The following is a 24,610-nucleotide window of genomic DNA, read 5'->3' as shown; positions in this document are numbered from 1 at the left end:
AAATATTTGTAAATTTGAAATTAAAATTTTGCAGTATGTAATATTGAAAGTTATTTTTATGATCTTGTATAACTTTCATGTCAATATCTTTTCTATCGAAATTAATTGCGTGTATAATAAATAGTTAGTTTAAGGAGGAAAAATTGATATTTATATATTACCATTCTTTTCTTTATTTAGATGCAATAAGAAAGAGTCCTACGGCAAAAGTTTCGGGAAATTTGAAAGGGAAAGTTAACTGTTAACAATTAAACATATAGGTCGTAGTAAGTTTTAATGTAACATTTAAGAAACATCTTCGAAGCTGCTCTTTATATCTTCGACCTTGATGCAGTATAATGTTCACAGATGTATAGTTAAATAAACTTAACGTCCTTGATAACTATAAAATGAGTAAATTTTTACGCAGGCCATTATATTTTTTTATTTCTTTTAACTCGAGCATAATTGATTTTAACTTTTAAATAGAAAGTCATACGACATTTTGTGACACCCACTAGTGTCTATGGTATAATATAGGCATTTGACATTTTTTTTTCGAAACTTATAAATAAATATTATTTATTAATTTTGAATGATAGGGTTAAAAGTAATAATTTTAAAGTATAAAGGACAAACAATAATTTACTATTTCTTTAGGCTTTACCCCTTCATAAACATAAAATACACGTGAGAAGACTCTTTCTTCCTACACGCCACACCTAGCTTTTTTTGCCACCCCCATACTAAATATGAAAATACTATTTTATTCTTTTTTTCCCACCTCCTTGGATTTGAAATAATAAGTCTATGGATTATGTAACCCAAATATAATTCGGAAGTCAATTTCATATTTAGAAAAAACTTTTGGATTATGTAATCCGGAAGCTAATAACACATCTGAAAAAAAAAGTTTCTGGATTACATAATTCAGAAGCTAATCTTATGTATAGAAAAGACTTATGGATTACGTAATCTGGAAGCTAATCATAAAAGACTTCCAAATTACATAATCCAGAAGCTAATTTTGAATCTAGAAAAAGACTTCCGAATTATGTAATCCAGAATATTGAAAAGGGTATTTTTGAAATAATAAAAATTTATGGGGTGGCACAAGAATGTATGGAGGTGCAGGAAGAAGCAGCCCAGTAGGAAAGTAGCACAGAAAGGTGCTTGAAAAAAAATATCTGCGCTTTTTTTTTCGTTTTAATAGAACAATATTTTAAAAAAAAGAGGATCGATTGAAGAAGTAATAAGAAGGAAAAAAATATACAAACGAGTTATGCTGTAGTATGTCTCAAACACCATATTTTGTCTATTCTTGGAAAAGTTTACGAGTTTTACTGATAATAAAGGATTACAATTATTCATTTTAATTATGAGTTTATGAGTTTTACTGATAATAATTCTTTAATGGGGAAAGAGAAGAACAAAGGAGAAAAAGAGTTCTTAATGTTGTAAAGAATGAGAAGAACCTAGGAGGAGTTGAGGTGTGACACTGAAAAAGAATGAAAAGTAAGGAGAAAGACACATTGATGTCCTATTTTAAGAACTTTATAGATAAACTATCCTTTGAACTGATATTAAAAATAAAACTACATTATTTGTAAGGTAATATCTATTTTTTATATCTATTCAAAGGTTAACCGATGCAAACAATTTTTCTCCTTTCGTATAGGTCATAATTGAATATAGAAAGTAAATAATACATCGATTATTCAGAGATGCAATATTTATTTTTTACGTCTATTCAAAATTCGCAAAAACATCCAAAAAATTATTTAGATGAACAACTATTTCTAAAAGTTTTTTTTTTCCAGTTTTTAAACTATTTACAAATAAATTATAAACTTATTAATGGTACTATTAAGTGTAAATTCAGTGACGTAAAGGCTAGAAATAACAACCAAGCTTCAAACAAATTAATTCTAATAATTCAGAAAAAAATTCTATATATCTTATTTATTTTCATTTTGATCCACTGTTTACGCACTTCTAAACAAAATTATAGACTAAAAGATAACATTGTTAGCTTCATTAACATAAATTCTATGCAAAACATTAAGGTTTACAAAAGTTAAAAATGCTAGAATTTGGAAAAAAGACTAACAAGTTATGTACTGTTCGAACTAATTTAAAGGATTATTTTCTTGTATTTTTTTTAACAATGCTAATAAAATATTTAAATTAATAATAATAGCTTTAATTATACATAATATTAATTAAATGTAAAAATAATTATTCTATTATTAATAACAATAGTAATATACTAATAATTTTATTAATAATAATAATAATAATTTAATTATAATATATTTTTTAAAAATTTAAAATTATTATTTTAAAAAATTATCAATTAAATAAATTGTGAAATCAGGTAAATAATTTGATCTTAAAAACCGAATTCCGACCAAGAGGACTAAATAATTCAGAATCCAGTTCCTAAATATCCTAATTCTGACCATAAGAGAAAAAAAAGGGGTGAATTTGGGTAAATAAATTAGGGATGTAGTTGGGATTTTTTTTTTTAAAATTGGTTTATTGGGGGTAAAATTTTCCTAAGTTAACAAGTGTTCCTTATAAATAGAAAGTTAACTAGTGTTTTTTACACGTTAATTAATTAGAAAAAAGGGTACAAATATTTCGACAAATAATGTTATTTCCACTCGCAACTGGATTAATCCCCGCAAAAATCTGGTTTCTGCTCCGGAAAATTTAGCTTCAGTTCGCGTAGCTAAAATCCATTCACCGAACAAACCCTCCAGTGAAATGACGCCTAAAACTTTCAATTTTCCCGCCAAACGCACAACCGCACTTTTCCTTCTAACCGCAACCGCCGCCGTCGCCGCCGCACAAACTACCAACTCCCCTGTGCTCTCTCCTCTTCCGGCACTCTCGGCGGACAAAACTGGAGGTGAAATCCACGGCCTCGTCCGCACCGCTCGTGCCGTCTCCACGGTACCATTTTTTCCATCTCCATCTTTCCTTGCTCGACTCTTCGCAGTGTTTTAACTTCACTTCTTTCTGTTTCCTCAATCTTCGATCTCTCAGGTTGCTTCCACTGTTGTTGACTACGAATTCTCTTTGCGTGGCCTTAAAAAAGACTCCGACCAGTACCGCCTAACGATTTCTCAGGTTTTCGTCAACTCTACAATGAATAACGTTCTCGTTGTTTCAATCTGCTTCGAGAATTGTTTCAATTGCTGATATTTTGAACGTATCGTTTGGTTCTTAGGTGCATCTACGCTCTGCCAAAAGGTTTCTCAAGTTATGCGAAGCCAACAAAGGGTTTTATGTGAAGGCTGGACAGTTCGTTGCGGCGCAGAAAGTGCTTCCTGCAGAGTACTCGTCCACTTTATCTTCGTTACAAGACCGGGTATATCTCAGTGAATCTACGGCCTGTTTGGATAAGTTTATATAAAATCACTTGTAAGAGAACAAACAAGAAGGTAAAATGAGTTTCATTATTAGTTAAAATAGTTTATATAAAAACTGATTTATGGAAGCCTTTCTAGAAGATAATTTGTAAGTGATATATATACTGAATTTAGTTTGTGGAAAAACTTATTTTGTTATATTCTTCTTATTTTCTTTTTCTGTTTATGGATAAATTTATTCAAACAAATTCCTATTTAAATTCAATTTCACTTTGTTCTTGGTTAATTGCTTTTGCTAATTGGAATATCTTTATGACATTAGGTTGCTCCTATTCCTTTTAAAATTGTCAGGGAAGTGTTAAAGAATAGTCTCGGACCTGATTTCTCTGACATGTAAGTTGCCTTTACTAACTGATTTTTATTTTACAAAATCTTTTATCTTTCAAAATTTGAATCTCCTCAAAAACCTGGTTGGCAGAGTTGCATAAATGGTTTTGTATATCGAAGAAGCCATCTCGTGCAAGAGGTATTTGGACTTAAAAAAAAGAGCATAAGCTAACATTGTAGCTTGAGTTGGACCTGCCTATGAGGCTGCTGATATTCCATATTCTGTTGCCACCCTATAAATCCGCGTTTTCACTCTTTTTTTTGTGTATAGGGAGGTATTTGTTTGAAGTTTTAACATTACTATTTTGAATTTTTGTGAATGGCAGGTTTCTGTCAATTGATGAACAACCTATAGCTGCTGCATCTATTGCTCAAGTTCACCGTGGAGTGCTGAAAAGTGGTTATGAAGTAGCAATCAAGGTTTGTGTGTGATGCTACTGATTTCCTGAATTCTTGATTTCACAAAATCTGTGCTGATACTAGACACGGACACTCTAGCATATAAGGATGCCAAACTTTCAAGTTAACTCATGAGTTTACAGTTCTAGATAGAGAAAAGTTAAGTCGTTATCAAACTGTTTTGTGGGTATACTCGGATAAATTCTTTAAACTCTGAATACTCTTGCATAAACTCTCAAGTTAGGAAGAGTTAATGAGTTTGAAATTTAATTTAATTTAATTTAATTTTTGTCTGACTTTTACTTCCAGAATGACAACGTTTTATTAGACTCCAATTGTTTAAAGAAATTAACTCCTTTTTGAATTATTTTCATATTATGAACTTCTGTTCTTATGAATTTGTATATGATTTAATCATTTATGCAGTTTAATCTTATTTAGCACTGATGTGCTATCATACTCTATTATTGTAATTTGCTACTTTTCTTTATCATGAAGTGGAAGTATTGAACTATTGTTGGATTAAGATTATTATGTTATGCATATGTCACTGATAGATTTTTTAATATTGTTTATTTAAATTAGGTAAACTTGAAAGTTCAATCTACGAGGTCTTTGCGGAAGTTCCAGGAGTTTATGTAAACTCTCGAATGTAACAATGTTATTAACAAGTTAATGTCCGAAATATCAGAAACTGGGATACTGCACTTGTATACGCATGCAAATATTGAGAAACTCAAATGAAATTGAATATGACAAATGATCGAAATGGATAATCAAGATTTCTATATGCGATACATTTTGCTAATACATATTTTTATATTGAGGTAAGCTACATTTGGAAAAACACTTCTTGAATTGTAAACTCATTTTCTTCCCTGGAAACTAGGTACAATATCCTTGGATAGAGCAGCAGATGAATTTCGATACAAGAACAATGTATTTCCTATCGAAAACTATTGCATGGGTATGCTCTGTCTCTTGAGAGTTATTGTTTATTGAAAGATATTGAAGAAATTATGCTGTAATTAATATTATTCTTAGATATTTCTAAATGCCTGGAATGACGGTCGATGATCATTATATAACTTTGATGAGTGAAAGTAAAAATAATTGGAATGAAACACAATACAATTGAGAACCTAAAGGAAATTGGTTATGGTGTCATTACCTCAGAGCTAAATCATCTCATTACGGTAATCCAGAGTGTCATATCAGTCAAGAACAAAATCATTATGTTTAAGTGACATTAACATTTCCGGCACTGAACTTAATAATGGACTAACTTCGATTATCCCTGTATAATTTGAAAATAGTTTGGTGGTACCATGGAAAATATTGATGGAGTATCTAGGTTCTCAGCCGTTAAATCAAACCTGAATCTAGAATCCAAAACAGTGTCTCACCTAATTACTTGCTTATTGCATTAAAGAAAATAATTTATTGGTTTGGTTTCTGTTGTATTTCGTGAAATTGAATTAATCATATTTGACTTGTGTAACCACCTAAAATTTCATGTTTTAATGTTAATGCTGATTTTATTGATAATTTTTTCAAGGAACAAAACTGGCGTTTATGGGTGGGTTATCCATGTGCTTAAGTATTTATCAAGTGTGATTGTCAATGTCTTAGAAAAGTTTACTACAGGGGAGGTCTTATGATTGAGCGATTAAGTACCCGGATCTTTATCAATTGGGAAGTCACCTTAACTGCAGTATGATGGAGCTGTTAAGTTCTTAAAATTTTTATCTATTGGAAAATTGCCTTAATTGTGGTCACCTCTTTCCCACCTTAGTTGCAGCTTCAAGGGTGATGGTTTGTTTTTGTGTTGACTAAAGATATGACTTGAATAGAGCTATAGAGCTTAGCACTTTACAAGCCGATTTTGAAATTGGGTTAATCTCAAAGTCTAGTTTATAAGATTATCCTTTATTGCAATGGTATTGAAATGTGGAATAAGGCTTTTGTTATTGTATAGCAAAGGTACTCGAATGCTCGTTTGAGCTGATGTGTTTTCTGTTTTCTTTCTCCCCTATAGCATCCTTTCTAATTTTAGAAAGATTCTTCTTCCTCCTATTTTTTACTCTTCTTTTATTTTCTGAGAAAATGATTAAAAAAGGAAGAAAAAAACTCATCAGTAATATATAATTTTCTTGAAATTTTAAGATTTTCGTTACTATAATATCTAAATTGGTGGTTGAGCAATGTACTGTCAGTATTCTCTTTTCTTTTGTTACTTTTTCATGCTAGAAATATTATCAAGTCCCTCGTTCCTGTTGATTCATTACTTTAATACTGTTGCCTTTTATTGTAGTTATACCCTCAATACAAGCTCGACTGGCTACCATTAGCGTTTGCCAAGTCTGTGTCCTCAGAGCTTGGTTAGTAAGAATGCCGAGTTACTCCATTAAAATGCTTTCTGTCTTTGTTTCTATTACAATTTATTAATGTCTCGCACGTGGGCATATTGTAGAGCTTTAGACTACTGCCCTTATGTTTGCCCTATATGTTCTTATCCAGCCACTGGTTTATGTTTAAAATTTAAGCTAAAGATGCAAGTAACGATAGGGAGTCTTGATTTTAGTTTATCCTATTAGACACGACACGATTACTTAAGGAATTCTGAGAGAGAAGCCATGGAACTTGAGGTGACTAACTGAATGAGATATATACCCTGAGTCCTTGACTACTTCCCTGCAGATTTTGTTCAGGAGGCAAGGAATTCTGAGATAGCAGCCAAAACTTTGAGAAATAACAAAATGGTCAGAATTCCTCATGTATTCTGGGTATGAATCGAAATCACTTTTATTCCCCCTACGAACTATCTATTTGGTAATTGTGTGTACCACTTGCCAACTTAACATTAAATTATGCATGCATTCAGGACTTGACAACGAAGCTTGTCCTAACCATGCAGTTTTATGCAGGACACAAGGTATGATTCATCAATCATGTCAGTAAATGTTATGTCGGAAAAAAAATACCGTTGCATTAGTTCTGAAATAGCACATGTATTATATCTGACAGAGGTTTCAAGCAAGCATATCCCATTATGATGAACGAAGGTACTCATGGTTAGAAATGCTTTCACTCTAGGGGTAGTGCATCAATGTAAAAGGGACTCACACTTTAGGGGGAGTTTGTTAAGACTCCAAGTGTAAGTCTGAGTCTTCTTATATTGAGTAGAAATGAGAAAATTGAATAATATATAGGAAAGAAAACCCATAAACACATTGCATTAAGGTTTTGGGTTGAAGTTGTTGTTATAGTCTCTTATATTGGTAGGTGGGTAACATATTCTTGAACGTATAAACATGAGCCACAAACCATTAATTTATATAATTATTTATTGACCAATTCACTTTTGCATGGTCGATTTTATATTATGTTACTGCGGTTTGCTTGTGGTAATTTTGATATTCAAGTTGTGCTACGCTTTAGATTTCTTTATATCACATTCTACTGATGGATGACTTACTAAATTTCAGATTGATGACTTGGATTTTTTGAATCAGATTGGGGTTGATCCAGAAAAGGTTGACTTGTCACAGCTTTGGTGAACTCATGTAAATTGTGTTTTTATGTTCTTTATGGTGGGATTATTTCTCCTTATTGTGATGCAGCATGGTAATTGGTTGACAATTGCTATCCCTAATAAGTTGAATATCAACTATAAAAATATCATTCATTTCTCCTACTTATGTAGTGCAAAAGCTTGCTTATCTGATCCATTCTAACCTGTTACTGAAGGTAGCAAAATCACTGATTCAGCTATTTGCTGAAATGATATTTGTACATGGTTACATACATGGTGATCCTCACCCTGGTAATATATTAGTTTCCCCAGAAGGCTGTAATGGTTTTTCTTTGGGTACGTACTAATGTATTTGAGATCACTTTTCTCTAATAGGATTCTATCTGAAACTCAGAACATGGAATAATTGAACCTTGACCTATTCTGCGCTATTGGAGTTATTTTGCAGTTCTTCTAGATCATGCAGTGTACACGGTATTGGATGAAGAATTTAGAAAGGATTTCTGTCAGTTATGGGAAGCCTTGATTCTCAAGGATTCAATGAAAACGTTGTGGTTTGGTGAGCGATTAGGTGCTGGGAAGTATTCCAGATACTTACCCATCATTTTTACTGGAACAACCATTGACAGGTTCCTTCCTAATTTTCTGTTTATTAACGCATATAAATTCTTTTAAATTGCAATTTGAAGTTTGTTCAGATTAGTTAAACGCAAATTACAACTGTAAGGTACAGTTCACTGTAATTGTTGTGATCTGTCTTTATTCGTTATATAGTGTGTCTTTTACACGCAATTTTGCGATTAAGTAGTCTATAGCGGAAAATAGACAAGGGTTATTGTAGTTATATGGAGTCAAGGAGTACGATTGTGTCGCTATTAAAATGCTACTATCATTTTATAAACCAAGGATAAAAAATTTCTTATAAACCATGTGATGGTCGTTTGTAATTTTTTTTTATATTAGAAGATATCTAATAACTGAAGGCCAAAGTGGAGAATGTTTTCAAATTAAGCTCCATATCTTAATGTGCCTTTTGAATGAAGTTTTGTCATTAAATGCTAATATAAAGTGTCTCAGTTTTCTGATCACTTAAAGTTCCTGTGGTTATTAGGAAAAAAATGATGCATTACATGATTATTAAGTTGTTACAAATATCTTTGTTGCTTCCAAAAAGCCAAACAAAACATGATTGGATATTTGGCCTCTCTTTAGTTCTCAGCCTATATGATTTATCAAGAGTTAGTAGTTATAATTGTAATTGTAAATTAGTTATAGCAGTTAAAGTGTTAGATGCATTACTAAAATTAATTATCTTCCTTTGTTAGCTTGTTTAGATCCTGCTACTTAATATGATTTATTGAACACGGGGCTCCTTGACGGATATATGTAGAAAGATGAAATAACTGTTGTTTTAATGAACTTGTTTCATTTCTATTGCCCTATGCCTTGTTTCTTGCAATAAAAAAGTTATAATAGATCTTTTTACGTAAGTTGCAGCAAATATGCTGTTGGAATATCAATTGAAGAAAAGGAGGCCTTGAAACGCGAACTGAAATCTCTGTTGTTTGAGGACTTACATTCATTCATGGAGTCTCTGCCGCCAGATTTTATTGGTATAATGCGTGCAGAGTAAGAAACAGAGATCAAGCTTGCTTTATTGGATCAGAAAATTTGTGTTATTTGATGTGTTTAACCTATCTTCTTTTTCATTGTAGTGCACTGATAAGGTCTATTATTAGAAAGATGGATGTCTCACGGGCCATGAGGTTGCTTACTTACACCAAATATGCTGTGTATGGTGGTCTGTGTCCAAAGTTGAATGGTGAAGGACAATCACGTAAAACACTCGGAACAAACTTCTGTGAGTTCCCTTGTTATCTTTTAAAGTGTACATGAAAGCTTGTCGATCATTGTCTGTCAAGTGAACTAGCATACAGAGCACATTAATTAAAGAAACAAATATAAAATATATTTATTGAAAATAATCAAATTCTATAATATTTAGGTTAAATTATAATTTTAGTCTCCTTTAATTTTTTATCTACAATATTGATCTCTAATTTTTCCTATGATTTAATTTTTGCATTTTAGAAAATTTGATCTAGTCCTCAATTTTAAATGTGTTTATCATAAATTAAAATTAATTTATGAATAAACTAAATATTTTCTCTAATTTTTTTAATTAATATGTAAACTAAAGTTCATTTTTTCTTTTCTTTTCTGAAAGTATTTATTTCTATACCTAAAACCCGGACATCTATCCCTTACACTACACCGGATATCTTGAAAAAGAAAATGTAGGACCTAAGCCAGCTCTGTTATCCAAAAATGGTGGTAGTAAAGAGCCAGAATTACTTGTAAAACCCTACTGTACCTAATTTGGATTCACTAATTATAAGTACCAGATTTACGGAAGTATTTATCGATAAGGCAAAATGTGTTTGGTGATGAAACGTTCTTCGAATAGACTATTGCAAGAGCTTGCAAAAATGAATTTTCACTCTAATTTTGATATTTGTGCTTCCAGATTTTGCTGTGAAAGCTGGTTTTTTCAGTTTCATATCAACGTTAAAATATGTTCGGATCCTAATAACGGTACTTATAGGTGAGTATGAGCATGCTTTTCTTTACCTGTACTTTGTTTTATAAATATCACCTAAAGTTTAAACTATATATTTCTCCCCTTTTATTAGGGGCCCTTAACGTTATCCCTTGGCAGCTGAAGTTGAAAAGTGTACAGAATTACTTGTATAGCAAGATCAATTGTGACTCTTTGGGCTTCTTGGTGCATTCTGTTTTTCTTCTTTTATGCATCCGTCCTACTGCATTGTTTTAAACCTTGAATTATGTCTTGTGTAGAGGCTTATTTAACGGTGTGTGTATATATATACTTAAGATTAAAATGAATTGCAACTATCTTAATCATTGAGTTTTTTTTATATCGTTGTTAGTGTAGAGTATTACTGTGGATGGATTAATCTTAGCCATCGGATATAGTTTATATACTTATATGGATAAAGATGGTTAGAAGCTTCTATTTTTCATTTCTTTTGCACGGATGTGTATATGAGAATGTGCGTAAATGATAGGTTAAGTTTGCAACCAATTCTCCTCGAATTCATCATTCTCTTTCTCATAAGTTCTTTTGTATTTCAAACTAGCTTTATAAAATAGAATAATGTATACATGATTTCTGAATCAGATTAGTTTCCGGAATTTCTGATGATTTTGGAGCAGGCTTTGGCTAGCAATGGCAGCTTAAAATAGATGGTGGATACGATGTTAAGAAAGATGTAGGTTTTCCATGATGGTATGAGTAATGGAAGCTGTACTATTAGTCATTTTCTTCAATGTTTTTGGTAACACTAACAATTTTAGATTTGAACATATTAAATAAAAATAATTAAATAATGTTTTACTTTATTATTTTAAGTTTTACCTTTAAAACAAGATTAATAATATGATCACAAATGCTTGTTTTCACTAATATTAAGAATCTAAAAACATTTTTTTGCGATATTCTAATAATAACATGCAATGCTTGATAGGAAGAACAGGCTGCTATTCCAATTAAAACTACAAACGCTGACCAGAAAAAATTGTAAGAACGTTGTATTTTCAATGAATTTTGACTACTGGAACACCGGTTAGGAAAATACAAATTGCGATAATTAAGGCCCAAAATAACCTAATATTTGCGAGGCCCAGACTTCATGCACCCAATTTTTTCACCTGCACCTTCATTCTGGAATTGAAAATCCATAATTAAAAATATTTTCTGAAAAGAAAATAGAATAGATTTTTGTGTTTTGGAAATAAAATTGGAAAACCAAAATCTCATTCCATAAAAGCAATTCTAAAATAAATAAAAAATACATTCTGAAAAAAAAATCCAGAATTTTTTTTTTGGAAAATTCTGGAAAAGATATTCTAGAAATTCTGAAAAAGGGATTTCCAAATCAAGTATTTTGAAAATATAAATCCAAAAATGTATTACAAAATAATAAATTCCATCTCTTATTTAAAAACTAAAAAAAACATTTATCATAGCAGGTTCAAAATGATTGGGGTGCAGGAAGCAATTGGCTATTTGTGATAGTCTTGCAGTCATCTTGTGGGTTGTAAGTACGCTTGAGCCTATTAGATGTTTGAGCCTGATTACTATCAATACTAGTATGCCATCTTTTTACTTCAAAATTAGGAAAATAGAAAAAGTTCGTCACCAGAATTGTTTTTCAATTCATTCAGTAAATCAACGACCAAATAACTAAATAAATATTGAAAGCTTCATTGCCGTTAACACAGATTCTTTTAAAAAATAAGTTATGAATTCGTCTCGATATTAATATTTTATCAATAGGTTATTTCCATCTTTGCTATCATCCGCGAAGAATGTTCTTGTTTCAACTCATAATTATTTACATAATAATATCTAAAATATATCTTTATACAATAAATACCAATTGATTTTCTAATAAATCTAGGAATGTGAAATTCATTTTAACATCTACTAAATAAAATAACTTTTGTTGACAAACGATTTCCCACGGTATAAATGATAAAAATATATAACTATGAAAAACAGGTAAAGATTAATATAAAATGTCAAACAAAATTATAAGGAAAAGAAAAACTTTAAATAAATAAAAAATGATACAAAGTTGAAGAGATATATCATAAGAAGATTTATTATCTTTATCCGGGTTGATTTTTTTAATATCTACTAAATTTTATTTATAATGTAACATCATTCTTAACATTCTGAAAAATAAAACTTCATCATAATTTGTTTCATATATATATATATATATATTATTTTATTTTTTTTTTTTTTATTTTATTCTCGAATAGATATATCATACCCTCTCCTCTTTCTTTTCCATTCTTTTAATGCAAAATACTTAATCCAAACGTGAACAGTGATTATCCTTTATCAGTCTTCATTTTCTGCGTGCACAATATAACTATGGTTCCAAACACAGTGTACATGTTGATTTAATAGTAAGATTCAAAAATAAATTTGATTTTATTTTCATTAAATATATTATTGACATTGTTTTCAAGATTTTTAAGGAATTAATCCATAAAAAAAAAATCAATTACTCTCATTGGATACTCCACATTATTTTTGGACATCTGTCTCTAACATTCTTCATGTTTTTTTTTTTTTTTTTTAAAAAGCTGACTTCCTATTTATAATTATTATATTCATTACTTCATCATTTTTATTTTTTTTCAACGCGCATGCTTTACTATTTGTTAGAAACATTTTTTATATATGCAATACACCTTAAATAGTAGTTTTTCCCAAAGCTATAATTACCTTAAATTGTTTACTTTTAGAAAACTTAATGTAAGAGTGTTGTGCAAATAAATGAAGAATGAAAACAAAAAGTGTTTTGTTATGGGAGATGGAGAAGAGAGAACGCTAATGCATGTTGGTTGGTGTGGGGTTACTTCTAACACACGTGGCTATCTCCACCCTATATAAGACCCTAACTCCTCTCACCACCTTCGCACTCTTCCACAACAGATTCATCATTCATCACATCTACACACAGTTTCTTTGTCTTTCTATCTCTCGCGATTATCGAGCGCCATGGTTCTCTCCAAAACGGCCTCGCAGACGGACGTTTCTGTCCATTCAACCTTCGCCTCTCGCTATGTGCGCACTGCTCTTCCAAGGTAAGTACATCGATCTGGATCTCTCTTTTTTGATCTATTGAATGAATGAGATTATTGTTGTGTGTGAAAATGAACGATCGATGATGCGTAGGTTCAAGATGGGAGAGCTATCGATCCCGAAGGAAGCGGCGTACCAGATCATAAACGACGAGCTGATGTTAGACGGAAATCCGAGGCTGAACCTGGCGTCGTTTGTGACGACGTGGATGGAGCCTGAATGTGACAAACTCATTATGGCCGCCATTAACAAAAACTATGTGGACATGGATGAGTACCCTGTCACCACTGAACTCCAGGCAAGTACCGCTCCATACCAATCACTATTACTGTTATTATTAATAATCGTAATCAATTAAGGATGAATGATGAGACAGAATCATTCATTTTCATCGAAATCATTGATCCCATACCTTCTCCTTTCTTTCTGAATCCTTCTCTCTACCTATATCAGGTGTTTCACTTTTTCTAGCATACATATACATATACATACACACACATATATATATATATATATATATATATAATTAGGGTATTTGATAATGTGAATTGTAGCTTTAAATAGTATACAATAAGTCAGGTTATGGAGCTTGTTTTCAACATTTAGGTGTTATATGTATCCACACTTTTAAAAAATAATTATTTGTCTCTTTTTTATTATTTTTTCTTCTTCTAAATATATGATAAGTTTACTAGTTTTCCTAAAATATTTTTAAGAAAATAAGTGTTGACAATTAATAAGATTTATCGTGTCAGAACTGAAAAGATACATAACTTTTATTCTCATTTGACTGATTAAGAGTCAAATGATTTTAATTTTAAAATATATTTTTAAAATTTAATAACCTTAAGAAGATTTATAATTATTGTTAAAGTTTTATTTTTAGTATCTTTTACAAAAATTGTAATTATAACTATTTTTTAGAAAATAATTTAAAAAATTATAATCAATTTCTTTATAAATTCTATAAAAAAACTATTTTCTACATTCTTAAATTTTTTAACATATTGACCTTATAAATGCCAAATTATTATTATTTTTGTTCTATGAAAAACTTATTTCTGCTCTTTGTGATGACAATATACCCAGATCTAATGTACACTCAAAAACATATACACAATAAATAGGATAGATACGTACTTTCTTATTTTAAGATGAATCATGGTCAGGAAGAATCTGAGTACAAGTAACACAGTACTCAACACGCCCACATCTATTTGATATATGTTAGAAATTTAATAATTAAATTTAAACGTATTTTATAGTTTAATTCTAAATTAAAAAAATTATGATTACAAAACAATGAAAAATGTATATAAATAATATTTATTCTTTAGCTTTTATGTTTATTCAAAAAACTACTACTATTTGTACTTTTTGTGACCAGGTTTTAGTTATTCTTTGTACAATTTCTCTAATTGTTATAAATAATTTATTTTTGTATATTTTTTTATAATTTTTGTTTTTGTTTTTATTTATGTTGATAAACGTGTTTCATTGATGTTTGAACTCAATAAATATTTTTTAACTATATGTTATATCCTGATTGGTAATTTTTTTTCTTTCTAAAAATAAGAGTAAAAAATTGGATGTAGGTATCTACAATTTCTTTATAACAGAATCGTATACATAATATATTATCCAAAATTAAATTCTATAATGTTTAAGCGTGTGGATTACGAATTTAAAAAAAAACTTATGTAATTCAAAATATTACATAGGGTATTTTTGAAAATATAAATATTTATGGAAGTGGGAGAAGAATATATTGAGGTGGAGGAAGAAACAGCCTACAGAAAGTCCTTTGGTCCAATCAAAATAGGTTGGGCCGGTCCTTTGTTTTGACAATTGGCAGCCAGTTATGGGTGAATATATCCTAAAAATAGTGTAGTATAAAGCCTACTATTTACATGTGCTGTAATTATATATAGAGTGTATAATGTAACCATTCAAACTTGATTTCATGGTAGTCAATAAAAGCTGATTCGTGCATAATGTTTTGATCTAATTAACGTTAGCATTCAAACGTGTATGCATATGCAGAACCGTTGCGTTAACATGATAGCTCACCTTTTCAATGCACCACTCGAAGACTCAGAAATTGCAGTTGGTGTTGGTACTGTTGGCTCATCAGAGGCCATAATGTTGGCTGGATTGGCATTCAAAAGGAGGTGGCAGAATAGAAGGAAAGAACAAGGGAAGTCTTGTGATAGTCCCAACATTGTTACTGGTGCCAATGTTCAGGTACCCAAAAACACACTTGCATATCTTCACCCAATAAAATTTTATCGTGATTTTATATAGTTTTTAATAAATATTTAATTAACGAGACACTGAACTTAATTCATTCTGCTCATGTGAAGGTTTGCTGGGAGAAATTTGCGAGGTACTTTGAGGTGGAGCTGAAAGAGGTGAAGCTGAGCGATGGATACTTTGTAATGGACCCTGATAAAGCAGCGGAAATGGTGGATGAGAACACCATTTGTGTTGCTGCTATCCTTGGTTCCACTTTGAACGGAGAGTTTGAAGATGTGAAGCGCTTAAATGATCTGCTAGTACAAAAGAATCAGGAAACTGGGTGTGTGTGTGGGTCTTAACTATTTGCTATTTTGTGAATCGAGTTTAAGGTGCTTTAGAGATGGAATTGACATGTGAAATTAATTATTGTGTAGATGGGACACTCCAATTCACGTGGATGCAGCCAGTGGTGGATTCATTGCACCCTTTATTTATCCAGAGCTTGAATGGGACTTTCGGTTACCACTAGTGAAGAGCATCAATGTTAGTGGACACAAATATGGTCTAGTCTATGCTGGAATTGGTTGGGTAATTTGGAGAACCAAGGAAGACCTTCCTGAGGAACTCATTTTCCACATTAACTATCTTGGAGCTGATCAACCCACCTTCACCCTCAACTTCTCCAAAGGTAATTCACACATTCAATTGCTTTAAAACTACAAACTACAATACATCTGAGCTTATGCATATAGATCCCTAATACTTTTTTTTTTGCATAAAATTTGCAATGCAGGTTCTAGCCAAATTATTGCTCAGTACTACCAACTAATTCGATTAGGTTATGAGGTATTATAAGACATACTTGAGCACAAAGCATACTTATATTTCATCGGTCATACATACTTACCTATTTTAACAATATGATAATATATATGAACAATTTATATTAAATATAAAAACAAAATGATTAAAATGTTAATATATTAAATTGTTAAATGATTGTATTTTCTGAAGAAAAGGTCACCCTATCATCTCTTTATTTATTTTTATCTCACCTAAAGTTATCCTTTAACATCATATAATACAAAATACATTCATTTTCCAACTTACTTTAACAATGTAATAATATATGTTAATAATTTATATTAAAATATCATATGATTAAAATATTAATGTACTGAGCTTTCAAGTGATTGTATTTTTAAGGGTGTCAATGTATTATCTTCTTTTATCTCATTGGTATCAAATAGTTATTAACATCTTCATTTTAAAAAAGAAAAAACTATTTTCTTATATCTATTTAACAACTCTATATAATAATAAAATATTGAATTAAGTTATTTAATTAAAATATAAATTAAATTATTTAATAAAAAATTAATAAAAAGGGTTGTGAGATCGTATTTGATTTGAAAACCACACAATAATAGATATATTAAAAACTTTCCCTTTTCACATGGTGAGGTACTCTACACTTCTTGCAAATCTTCTACTTAGAAGTATATATTTGTTTTTTTTAATATTATCGAATATTAAGAAACTTTTGAATAGGATATTATATTAGTCATTTATTGTAAACTAATTAAAAAATCTTGATTAATTTTTTTTATATCGTTTTAGTTATGTTAATTCTGAAATGTTAATATGTACACCTTCTAATATCTGAACGTTTACTAAGTCATGAACTATTTGGTGAAACTCTTTGATAATGTTTTGTTATGATGAACATTGTTTACATATCTTTCTTTGTTTAGTTTAAGTGATTTATGTCAGTTATAAGAGTATCTCTTCTATAAATAAGATCTTATACTTCAAGTAAAAGATAACTTAGAATTAAAAGTTTACTAATGAAATAAATTTTTTTGTTATAATCTCATGTTTATTCTTAATAAATTTCTTACTTTGGATATAGATTGGATTTCAGTAAACCATGTTAAATTTTTATGTGTGATTATTTCTTATTTCTTTATTTTGCATTCCATCATCTGTCGATTTTCTATTATTGTTTTTTCTTTTGTGTGATAGAATCTCTCTAGAGGAAATTGATAGCTATTTCCTACCATCTTTATTATCTGAATTTAATCCAAATGCATTTAAAATGAAAAGAACTTTTGTAATGTCATTCAGTTGTGAGATGTGCACTTAAATTATTATTTTTATAACAAGTATAAAAACTTTTAAACTTAAAACGCATCAAAATTGAACTTGACTAATTGGGTTTGCAGGGATATAAAATGGTGATGGAAAACTGCAGAGACAACATGGGAGTGCTTAAGGAAGGACTAGAGGGAACTGGAAGGTTTAACATTGTGTCTAAAGATATTGGTGTCCCATTGGTGGCCTTCACTTTGAAGGAGCACAGCCACTTCAATGAGTTCCAAATCTCTGACCTGCTGAGGCGCTATGGATGGATAGTGCCAGCATACACTATGCCCCCAGATGCAGAACATGTCACAGTGCTTCGTGTTGTGGTTAGGGAGGACTTTTCTCGCACCCTTGCGGAGCGTCTTGTCAATGATATCACTAAAGTGGTGCACGAGCTGGAGCAGCTTCCTGCTAGGGTAATCAGCAGCGTAACGTCTACTGGAGAAGAAGGTGAAGACGCTGAGAGCAAAGTATTGCTTGCCAAGAAGAGTGAACTAGAGACGCAGAGGGAAATCACATCAGTTTGGAAGAAGTTTGTTATGGACAAGAAGAAGATGAATGGCGTCTGTTAGAGCCTTGTTTTGGATCAATTTTACCTATTTATGCAGAGCAGAGCAATTCATGCGTGACGACAACAACCTTTGGTAGGCACAAATTTTACTAAAAACTTAATTATCCTGGTATGAGAATTAGTGTGCATGAATGCTCATAAAATTTTAACTAGTATGACAAATTTTGTTTTATCAGTGCAAGCAAGTTATGTTCTTGTGTTCCAAAATTTTTGTTTCGGACAAGTTGGTTCAAGTAAATGTGTTCCACTGCATATAAACATTTGTATAAATGTTTATACATGAGTTATGTATTTTCTTCATATTTGATTACAGAAGTAAAAATAATATTTATTATTCTTTTCGTTCTCATAATACACTATTTCTTCTATTTCTTTTCCTAGAGGCTTGTAGTGTTGTTCTCTTGTTTTGGACTTGGCCCCTTTTGACGCGTCAAATTAATAGTTGTTTATAAAGTGACAAGTTCAAAGTAAAGTAGTTTAAGAGAAAAATTATGTTGACAAAACCAAACTTTACTACATAGTAATTAACCTTTACACTAAACAAAGTACAGAAGTATGATGAAAAACTATGTTCAGGTTTTTGTGGGTACAAATTCATTATCAGTGTCATTTTTCTGTAGAAAGCCCCTTGTGCTTCTTTGAACAGTAATTTTTTGCAAACTCAGATAGAAACAAAAGTATTTATTTTACATCAATCAAAACGGTTAGTTTAATTTATTAAATTTTCCTTATTTCATAAAAAAAAACCATACTTTTAAACTATCTCTAATAAAATTATATTTTTTGGAGGTGATGTTTAGATTAAACTTGAAAATATTTTTAAAATAGTAACATTATATAAATTTAATTACATTTTCATCCACTGAATATAACATCTTTTTATATTTAAATTAAGAGGGAGTAGTATTTAGAAGTTATTAAGAGAAAGATTTGCAGCTTAATGCTCATATAACATATTGAGGATAACTAAGTATTCCCTTCACCAATAACATGGTTACATCATTTTAGATATGCTGAAATTGTTCTTAGCTACAATTTTATCACTCTTGTTGGTTGTATAAAATAGGAAATAATTGATCTGTTTGGACTTAAAGTTATTCCACTTTTCAACGCAAACAAAAATTTCCTATATTATTATTGTTCTGTCACAATAACTCATACAATATTGGCACGATCGATCGACCTTCTGTTACAAAAGGATAAAGAAAAGTGAGAATGAGTAGAAATTGTTAAGCTGTCATACTTAAATTATGAACATTTGCAACGTAATACATCGTTGTCATTTAGAATTCAAACAATCAAAGAAGGTAGGATCCAAGAATTTAGTCCTATACTATCATTCTGGAATAATTTTCATTTGGAAAAACAATCTGTGGGCTTGATGAAAAAAATATAGAAAACAAACCGAAAAAAAGGTCCAAGCAAAATGGGGAAGACACCCACAAAGAGTAGTTTGTACGTTGTATCACTGACAGTTTTGCAGGAAAGTGGAAAATATCTAAATTGCAGAAGTGAAGATTTTTATTGAAGCTAGGGAATTCATTATCAATTTACCATAAAGGGGAAGTAATTCATTAAAGTAAACATTTGCCATTCACGATCACCTTAACCAGAGTATGTTACTAAATGCCTCTTCTCCATTGAAACAAGACAAGGCATTGCAAGAAAATAAAGATGAGTGAAAATAGTGTTCACATGCCCACAGAAGAAAAATTACTTTGTTGAGATTAAAAATAGAAAACGATTCTGCTAGTGCTTTGTCATGTGTAGCACTAGTTCGTGTGACTTGTTAGAAAAAAGAATGACACATGAAACAGACGTTTACCTGGGCTAAGAAACTAGAACTACAAAGGTTCACTTTAATGTTGTTAGCATCAAGAAGCATTTCCTATTATTTTCCTGAACATAGTAAACTATGCATGATGCATCTGCCCTCTCATTAGTACTACTGCGACAACAAAGAAATAAATTTACCCTTCTTGTACTTTGCAACTAGAGAAAACACCAACAATCTTTCTATAAATTTACTTTTTCTTTAAAAAAATAACTTTACTTTTTTAGAAATGAAAAAAAAAAAGAATATGTATTCACACACACAAATATGAAGGATTTTATTTACTTATTTATTTAATTATAAAAATGTATAACTTGGTAGATAAGCAGAAGGAAATGCCATCAATAAGGAAAGTAGTTTAAATTTGTAGCAGAATGAAATGGTATGCTAGTTTCCTTCCTTCATCAATTAAATTGTGGAAAACATCATTTATATCCAGTACCACTAAGAATGGATATCCTAATCACAAAATTCTATAATAAGAGGCAAGAAACAATACCATTTTCCAACTCTCAACTCTGCATATAACTCGTCACCACAGAATCAAAAAATACATTTAGAAAGTTGGGAAGATATGAACATCAATAAAATAAAAAAACCATTACCCCAGTTTCAATGACTGATAACCATATATAAAGCTGAGGCATTCTTTCGTTATATACAGTGTATATTTCTGTATGTGAGAGATACAAAATCCTGCATTGCCATAAATAGGGCAAAGGAGAAAGCTTCCTTGAAATTTCTAACTTTATTATACCGTGGTCACTTAATTCAAATTATCCAAAAATGCTTGTTTAAAATCAAATTGCTTAATGTAAACCCACCCGATAAATGGGCGTAAATTAGAAGTAGAACAATAATCTATCTAATGTTACATCACCTTCCCTACATTTCATACCAACTTCTTGCATTGCTCCGCAGCATGAGATGAATCCCTCCAATTAATTTCAGCCAAAATGTGTACGCCAGCACTCTGCCATGAATCATTAGCTCTAGTGGCAGAATTGCTTCAACCCCAAACTTTCTTTCTCAGGGCCCTTAATTGCATGTTATTGTCATTTAGATACAAGAACAAATGAATACATATCTGTATTTACACTATATCAATCAATAATTAAAAATGGCCTGGTCCCAGAGACAGATTTGAATCAGATCAGACTATATCTCCAAGATCGAAGCTGTTCTCTGATGTGGATGTAGAGATGGTGATTATGCCATCACAGTCAGATACACTATCTTGCAAGCTCATTAGTAAGTAAGAGTGGGAAGTACTGAAACCAGTGGAGGGCTTGGTTCTTGGGACAATAGGCACTTCAGCTTCCCCCACCAGCATCTGAACCACACCCCTCATAGTAGGTCGAGCCAATGGATCAGGGTGAGAGCAAGCTAGCCCAACCAAGAGTACCCTCCTCATCTCTCCCTCATCAAACTCCCCCTCAAGCCTTTCATCAGCCGCCAATAGCAACCTTCCTTCCCGGTGCAAACTCCATACCCATTCTACCAAATTGCAGCTAATGCCACCTTTAGCACCCCCATTGCCATCCTTCTCTATCGGTCTTCTCCCACTGGCCACCTCAAGAACCACTGCACCATAACTAAACACATCAGTTTTCTCTGTAGCCTTTCCAGTGAGGAGATACTCGGGTGCCAGGTACCCCATTGTCCCAGCAGCCACGGTGGCATCCGGCGACTTATCATGCTCAGTTTGCCTCGCCAAACCAAAATCTCCCAACCTGGCATTGAACCCTTCATCCAGCATTATATTACTAGTCTTGATGTCCCTGTGAATCACCTGATTCTCACACTCTTGATGCAAGTAGGCCAAGGCTGAGGCCACGCCCAGCAAAATCTTGCGCCGGTGGGACCAGGGAAGCGGTGTCCTAGCCTCGAACAAAGCCTTGTCCAAACTCCCATTAGGCATCAAGTCATACACCAGCAGAATCTCCCCTTTTTCATGGCACCACCCTTGAAGCCGAACAAGATTCCGATGCCTCAGACTCCCAATGATAGACAACTCAGACAAAAACTCATTCTTCCCCTGACTACTATGGCTGCACCTCTTCACCGCAACAGTGTCCCCATTATCAGGCAAAACCCCCTTATACACAGTCCCAAACGCGCCATGGCCAATGATCCTATTCGCATTGAAACACTTCGTAGCCGACTTCAGCTCCTTGTAGGTAAACTGCTTCGGCGTTTTAATGATCTCGGAACCAAGCGAATCAAACTTGTTAACACGCTTAACCTTCTTAGAGTAAAACCAAATCAATGCACCAGCAAAAATAGCCAAAACAAATGCCCCAGCAGTCACAACACCAGCAACCGCTCCCAAATTCTGCTTACACAACCCATTGTGGCAAGACGATTTGCTTTTGCTCTCTTTCTCTTCACTATTAGAAGGAGCCAAAGAAGGAGGCGCCGAGTTCACCGCATTCGCCGTCGGGTTCAGCAAACTCACCGCCGGTGGAGGCGGAGGCGCAGCCGCCGCCGCAGCTTCAAAAGACGAACCAAAACTCCACCACTCTATTCTGTGAACCTCTGTGCTACCCTGCGTGGAACCTGAGAACCCCACATACATAAAATCATTCAAATACTTATCAACATCGAGGCTCGTCGACAAAACGGGATCTTTCGGTTTCAAATTGGAATACGAAACCCACACGCTCAACCCTTTGCTCGATCCATCGAACTCAATCCACGCGTTAATTAGGTCACCGCTCTTCAGATCGACCCCAAAGCTCTCCAAATCACCAACCTCGCTCGAAACGACGCTGTTTAAGTCCAGCCCGACGTGGTTCCCATTAATGTCCTTAAACTCTACGTCCATAAGCGTATCAAACTCCACGGCAATAAAGCTTCCGCCGCCCCCATCCGCGGCGGCGGCGGCTGCGCTGAGTCCAAGAAAGCCCCCGGCGTCGCCGATCGTTTCGTCGTCCGGCGCGAGGACGAAGGCGAGGCCGCCCCCGATGGACGAAGGATTGAGGTTGGCGACGGAGAAGGAAAAGAAGGTGGTGAAGCTGGCCGGAAAGCGGTTTCCCGGAAGGCGGAACCTGACCGGACGGGAGTACAGAGCTCTCCCGGCGCTGGAGGTGGGAACGGCAAGGTCGCGCGTGAGGCTTACGGTGCCGTTGTTAAAGTGAGCGTCGCCGAGAAGCTTGAGGCTTTCCAATGTGAGAGTTCCAAAGTCGAACTCGGTCCCTGCGGCTACGAAGTTGATGAAAGCAAAAATAAAGAGCATTGAGAGATGCGACATTGGCGAAGCAGAGATTGAATTGTCGAAATTGATTCTGTGTTATGTTTGTTGGGTTGTTTGGTTTGTTCTCCTAAAGAAGCAGAGTGAAAGTGATAGAGACAGAGAGAAGTTGAGAGTGAGAATTCACGGGTTCAGAGAATCCCAATACACTGTTCTTCGCTACCTCGACACCTGTCCCACTCTCTCTCAACGGTTCTTTCATTCTTTCTTCCCACACTCATCTCCATATTCTCCTATTAACCCTTTTACTTGCATTTTTTCTTATGACATTTTTAACCAACTTTATTCATCAATTCAACTTTATTATGTTTAATGATTGAGATAAATTTGATGTTTAAGAAAGTGATGAGACTTTGCGTATGAATGCGTTCAATCCAATTCAACTGCAGACAAATTCTTTGTTCTCTCTCTTTGTGCTGTTGTTCTCCTCATTTATTATTTATCATTAATATTTTTTATAAATAAAATACTACTTTTTATACTCTCCATTCAATGTAAAGGTGAAGAAGGGATAAATTAAGATGAAAAATGTTTTGTACAATAAAAACACATACATTGTTTGGCTGTCTAAAACTGTGCATAGAATCAAATTGTCGTTTCATGAATTGTTGGTTTAAATCTTATCTTATTATACTCAAGATCATAAGGAAGAGGTATACGCAAAGACAAAGAAAATGCATAATTATTTGAAGTGGAACCACTGATTATAAACTAGTACAATTTGAAATAAATATATAAGGTTATGTGTGAGATTCTAGAGTTATTATTTATTGTTTGCTCCTTTAGTTTAGGGAGGGGAAATTTATCTAGTCTGGTGTTAAACTCTCTCCTTTTTTTAAGTATATTCCATATATTATTCTTGTAACTGTTTAACTTATATAACAATTAAAGTTGTTGACTAATATAAAATATACAATATAATTGTATGTTGGAAATATTCATTTATTACATTTTTAATTAAAACTATATTTTATATTTAACATAAACACATAAATAAATACATACATAAATAAATATTTCATATTTTATATTTTATATTCTTTCTCATGGTGATAGAAATTTAACATACATACACAAATAATTTTGAATGAATTGAAATTGGAAAACAAAAAATAACATGTAAAAGAAAAATGATGAATTGATCAATCAAGCTTTCTTTCTCCTATGGTTTGAGTTTCTCTTTTTTTTCAATTTTTTCTTTTCTTCTAT

The 24,610-nt window shown here is 32.3% G+C and overlaps 3 protein-coding genes across 11 annotated transcripts; 2 read left to right on the top strand and 1 right to left on the bottom strand.

Annotated features, from left to right (window-relative positions):
- The first annotated feature begins 2,466 nt into the window (after positions 1-2,466).
- Positions 2,467-10,599, top strand: LOC137825811 (Protein kinase superfamily protein). 9 transcript variants are annotated; one of them, XM_068631598.2, is made up of 16 exons: positions 2,467-2,937; positions 3,031-3,114; positions 3,215-3,355; positions 3,679-3,749; positions 4,070-4,163; positions 5,032-5,109; positions 6,457-6,523; positions 6,843-6,928; positions 7,027-7,077; positions 7,631-7,678; positions 7,893-8,013; positions 8,126-8,306; positions 9,175-9,306; positions 9,393-9,538; positions 10,205-10,282; positions 10,371-10,599. In XM_068631598.2, exons 1-16 carry the CDS (start codon positions 2,749-2,751, stop codon positions 10,511-10,513), a joined length of 1,710 nt encoding a protein of 569 aa, XP_068487699.2. In that variant the 5' UTR covers positions 2,467-2,748; the 3' UTR covers positions 10,514-10,599. The 9 variants fall into 9 exon arrangements, 6 of the variants coding, with proteins under 6 accessions (XP_068487699.2, XP_090149580.1, XP_090149579.1 ...); XR_016514570.1 differs by having other exon boundaries at positions 2,597-2,937; positions 7,631-7,708; XM_090293451.1 differs by lacking the exon at positions 6,457-6,523 and having other exon boundaries at positions 2,636-2,937.
- Positions 10,600-13,199: 2,600 nt separating this feature from the next.
- On the top strand, positions 13,200-18,667 carry LOC137824287 (glutamate decarboxylase). The gene is made up of 7 exons (XM_068629862.2): positions 13,200-13,362; positions 13,454-13,658; positions 15,404-15,604; positions 15,724-15,938; positions 16,033-16,286; positions 16,392-16,444; positions 17,824-18,667. The coding sequence occupies exons 1-7, from the start codon at positions 13,277-13,279 to the stop codon at positions 18,313-18,315; spliced, it is 1,506 nt and encodes a 501-aa protein (XP_068485963.1). The 5' UTR covers positions 13,200-13,276; the 3' UTR covers positions 18,316-18,667.
- Positions 18,668-20,784: 2,117 nt separating this feature from the next.
- On the bottom strand, positions 20,785-23,718 carry LOC137824286 (L-type lectin-domain containing receptor kinase VIII.1). Its single transcript, XM_068629860.2, has one exon. The coding sequence runs from the start codon at positions 23,399-23,401 to the stop codon at positions 21,302-21,304; it is 2,100 nt and encodes a 699-aa protein (XP_068485961.2). The 5' UTR covers positions 23,402-23,718; the 3' UTR covers positions 20,785-21,301.
- Between the last annotated feature and the right edge of the window lie 892 nt (positions 23,719-24,610).

This window comes from Phaseolus vulgaris, chromosome 8, assembly GCF_051622355.1.
Source record: "Phaseolus vulgaris cultivar YP4 chromosome 8, ASM5162235v1, whole genome shotgun sequence".
Taxonomy (NCBI): domain Eukaryota; kingdom Viridiplantae; phylum Streptophyta; class Magnoliopsida; order Fabales; family Fabaceae; genus Phaseolus; species Phaseolus vulgaris.
Note: the sequence above shows the minus strand (reverse complement) of the source record. Positions and strands in the feature narration are given on the sequence as shown.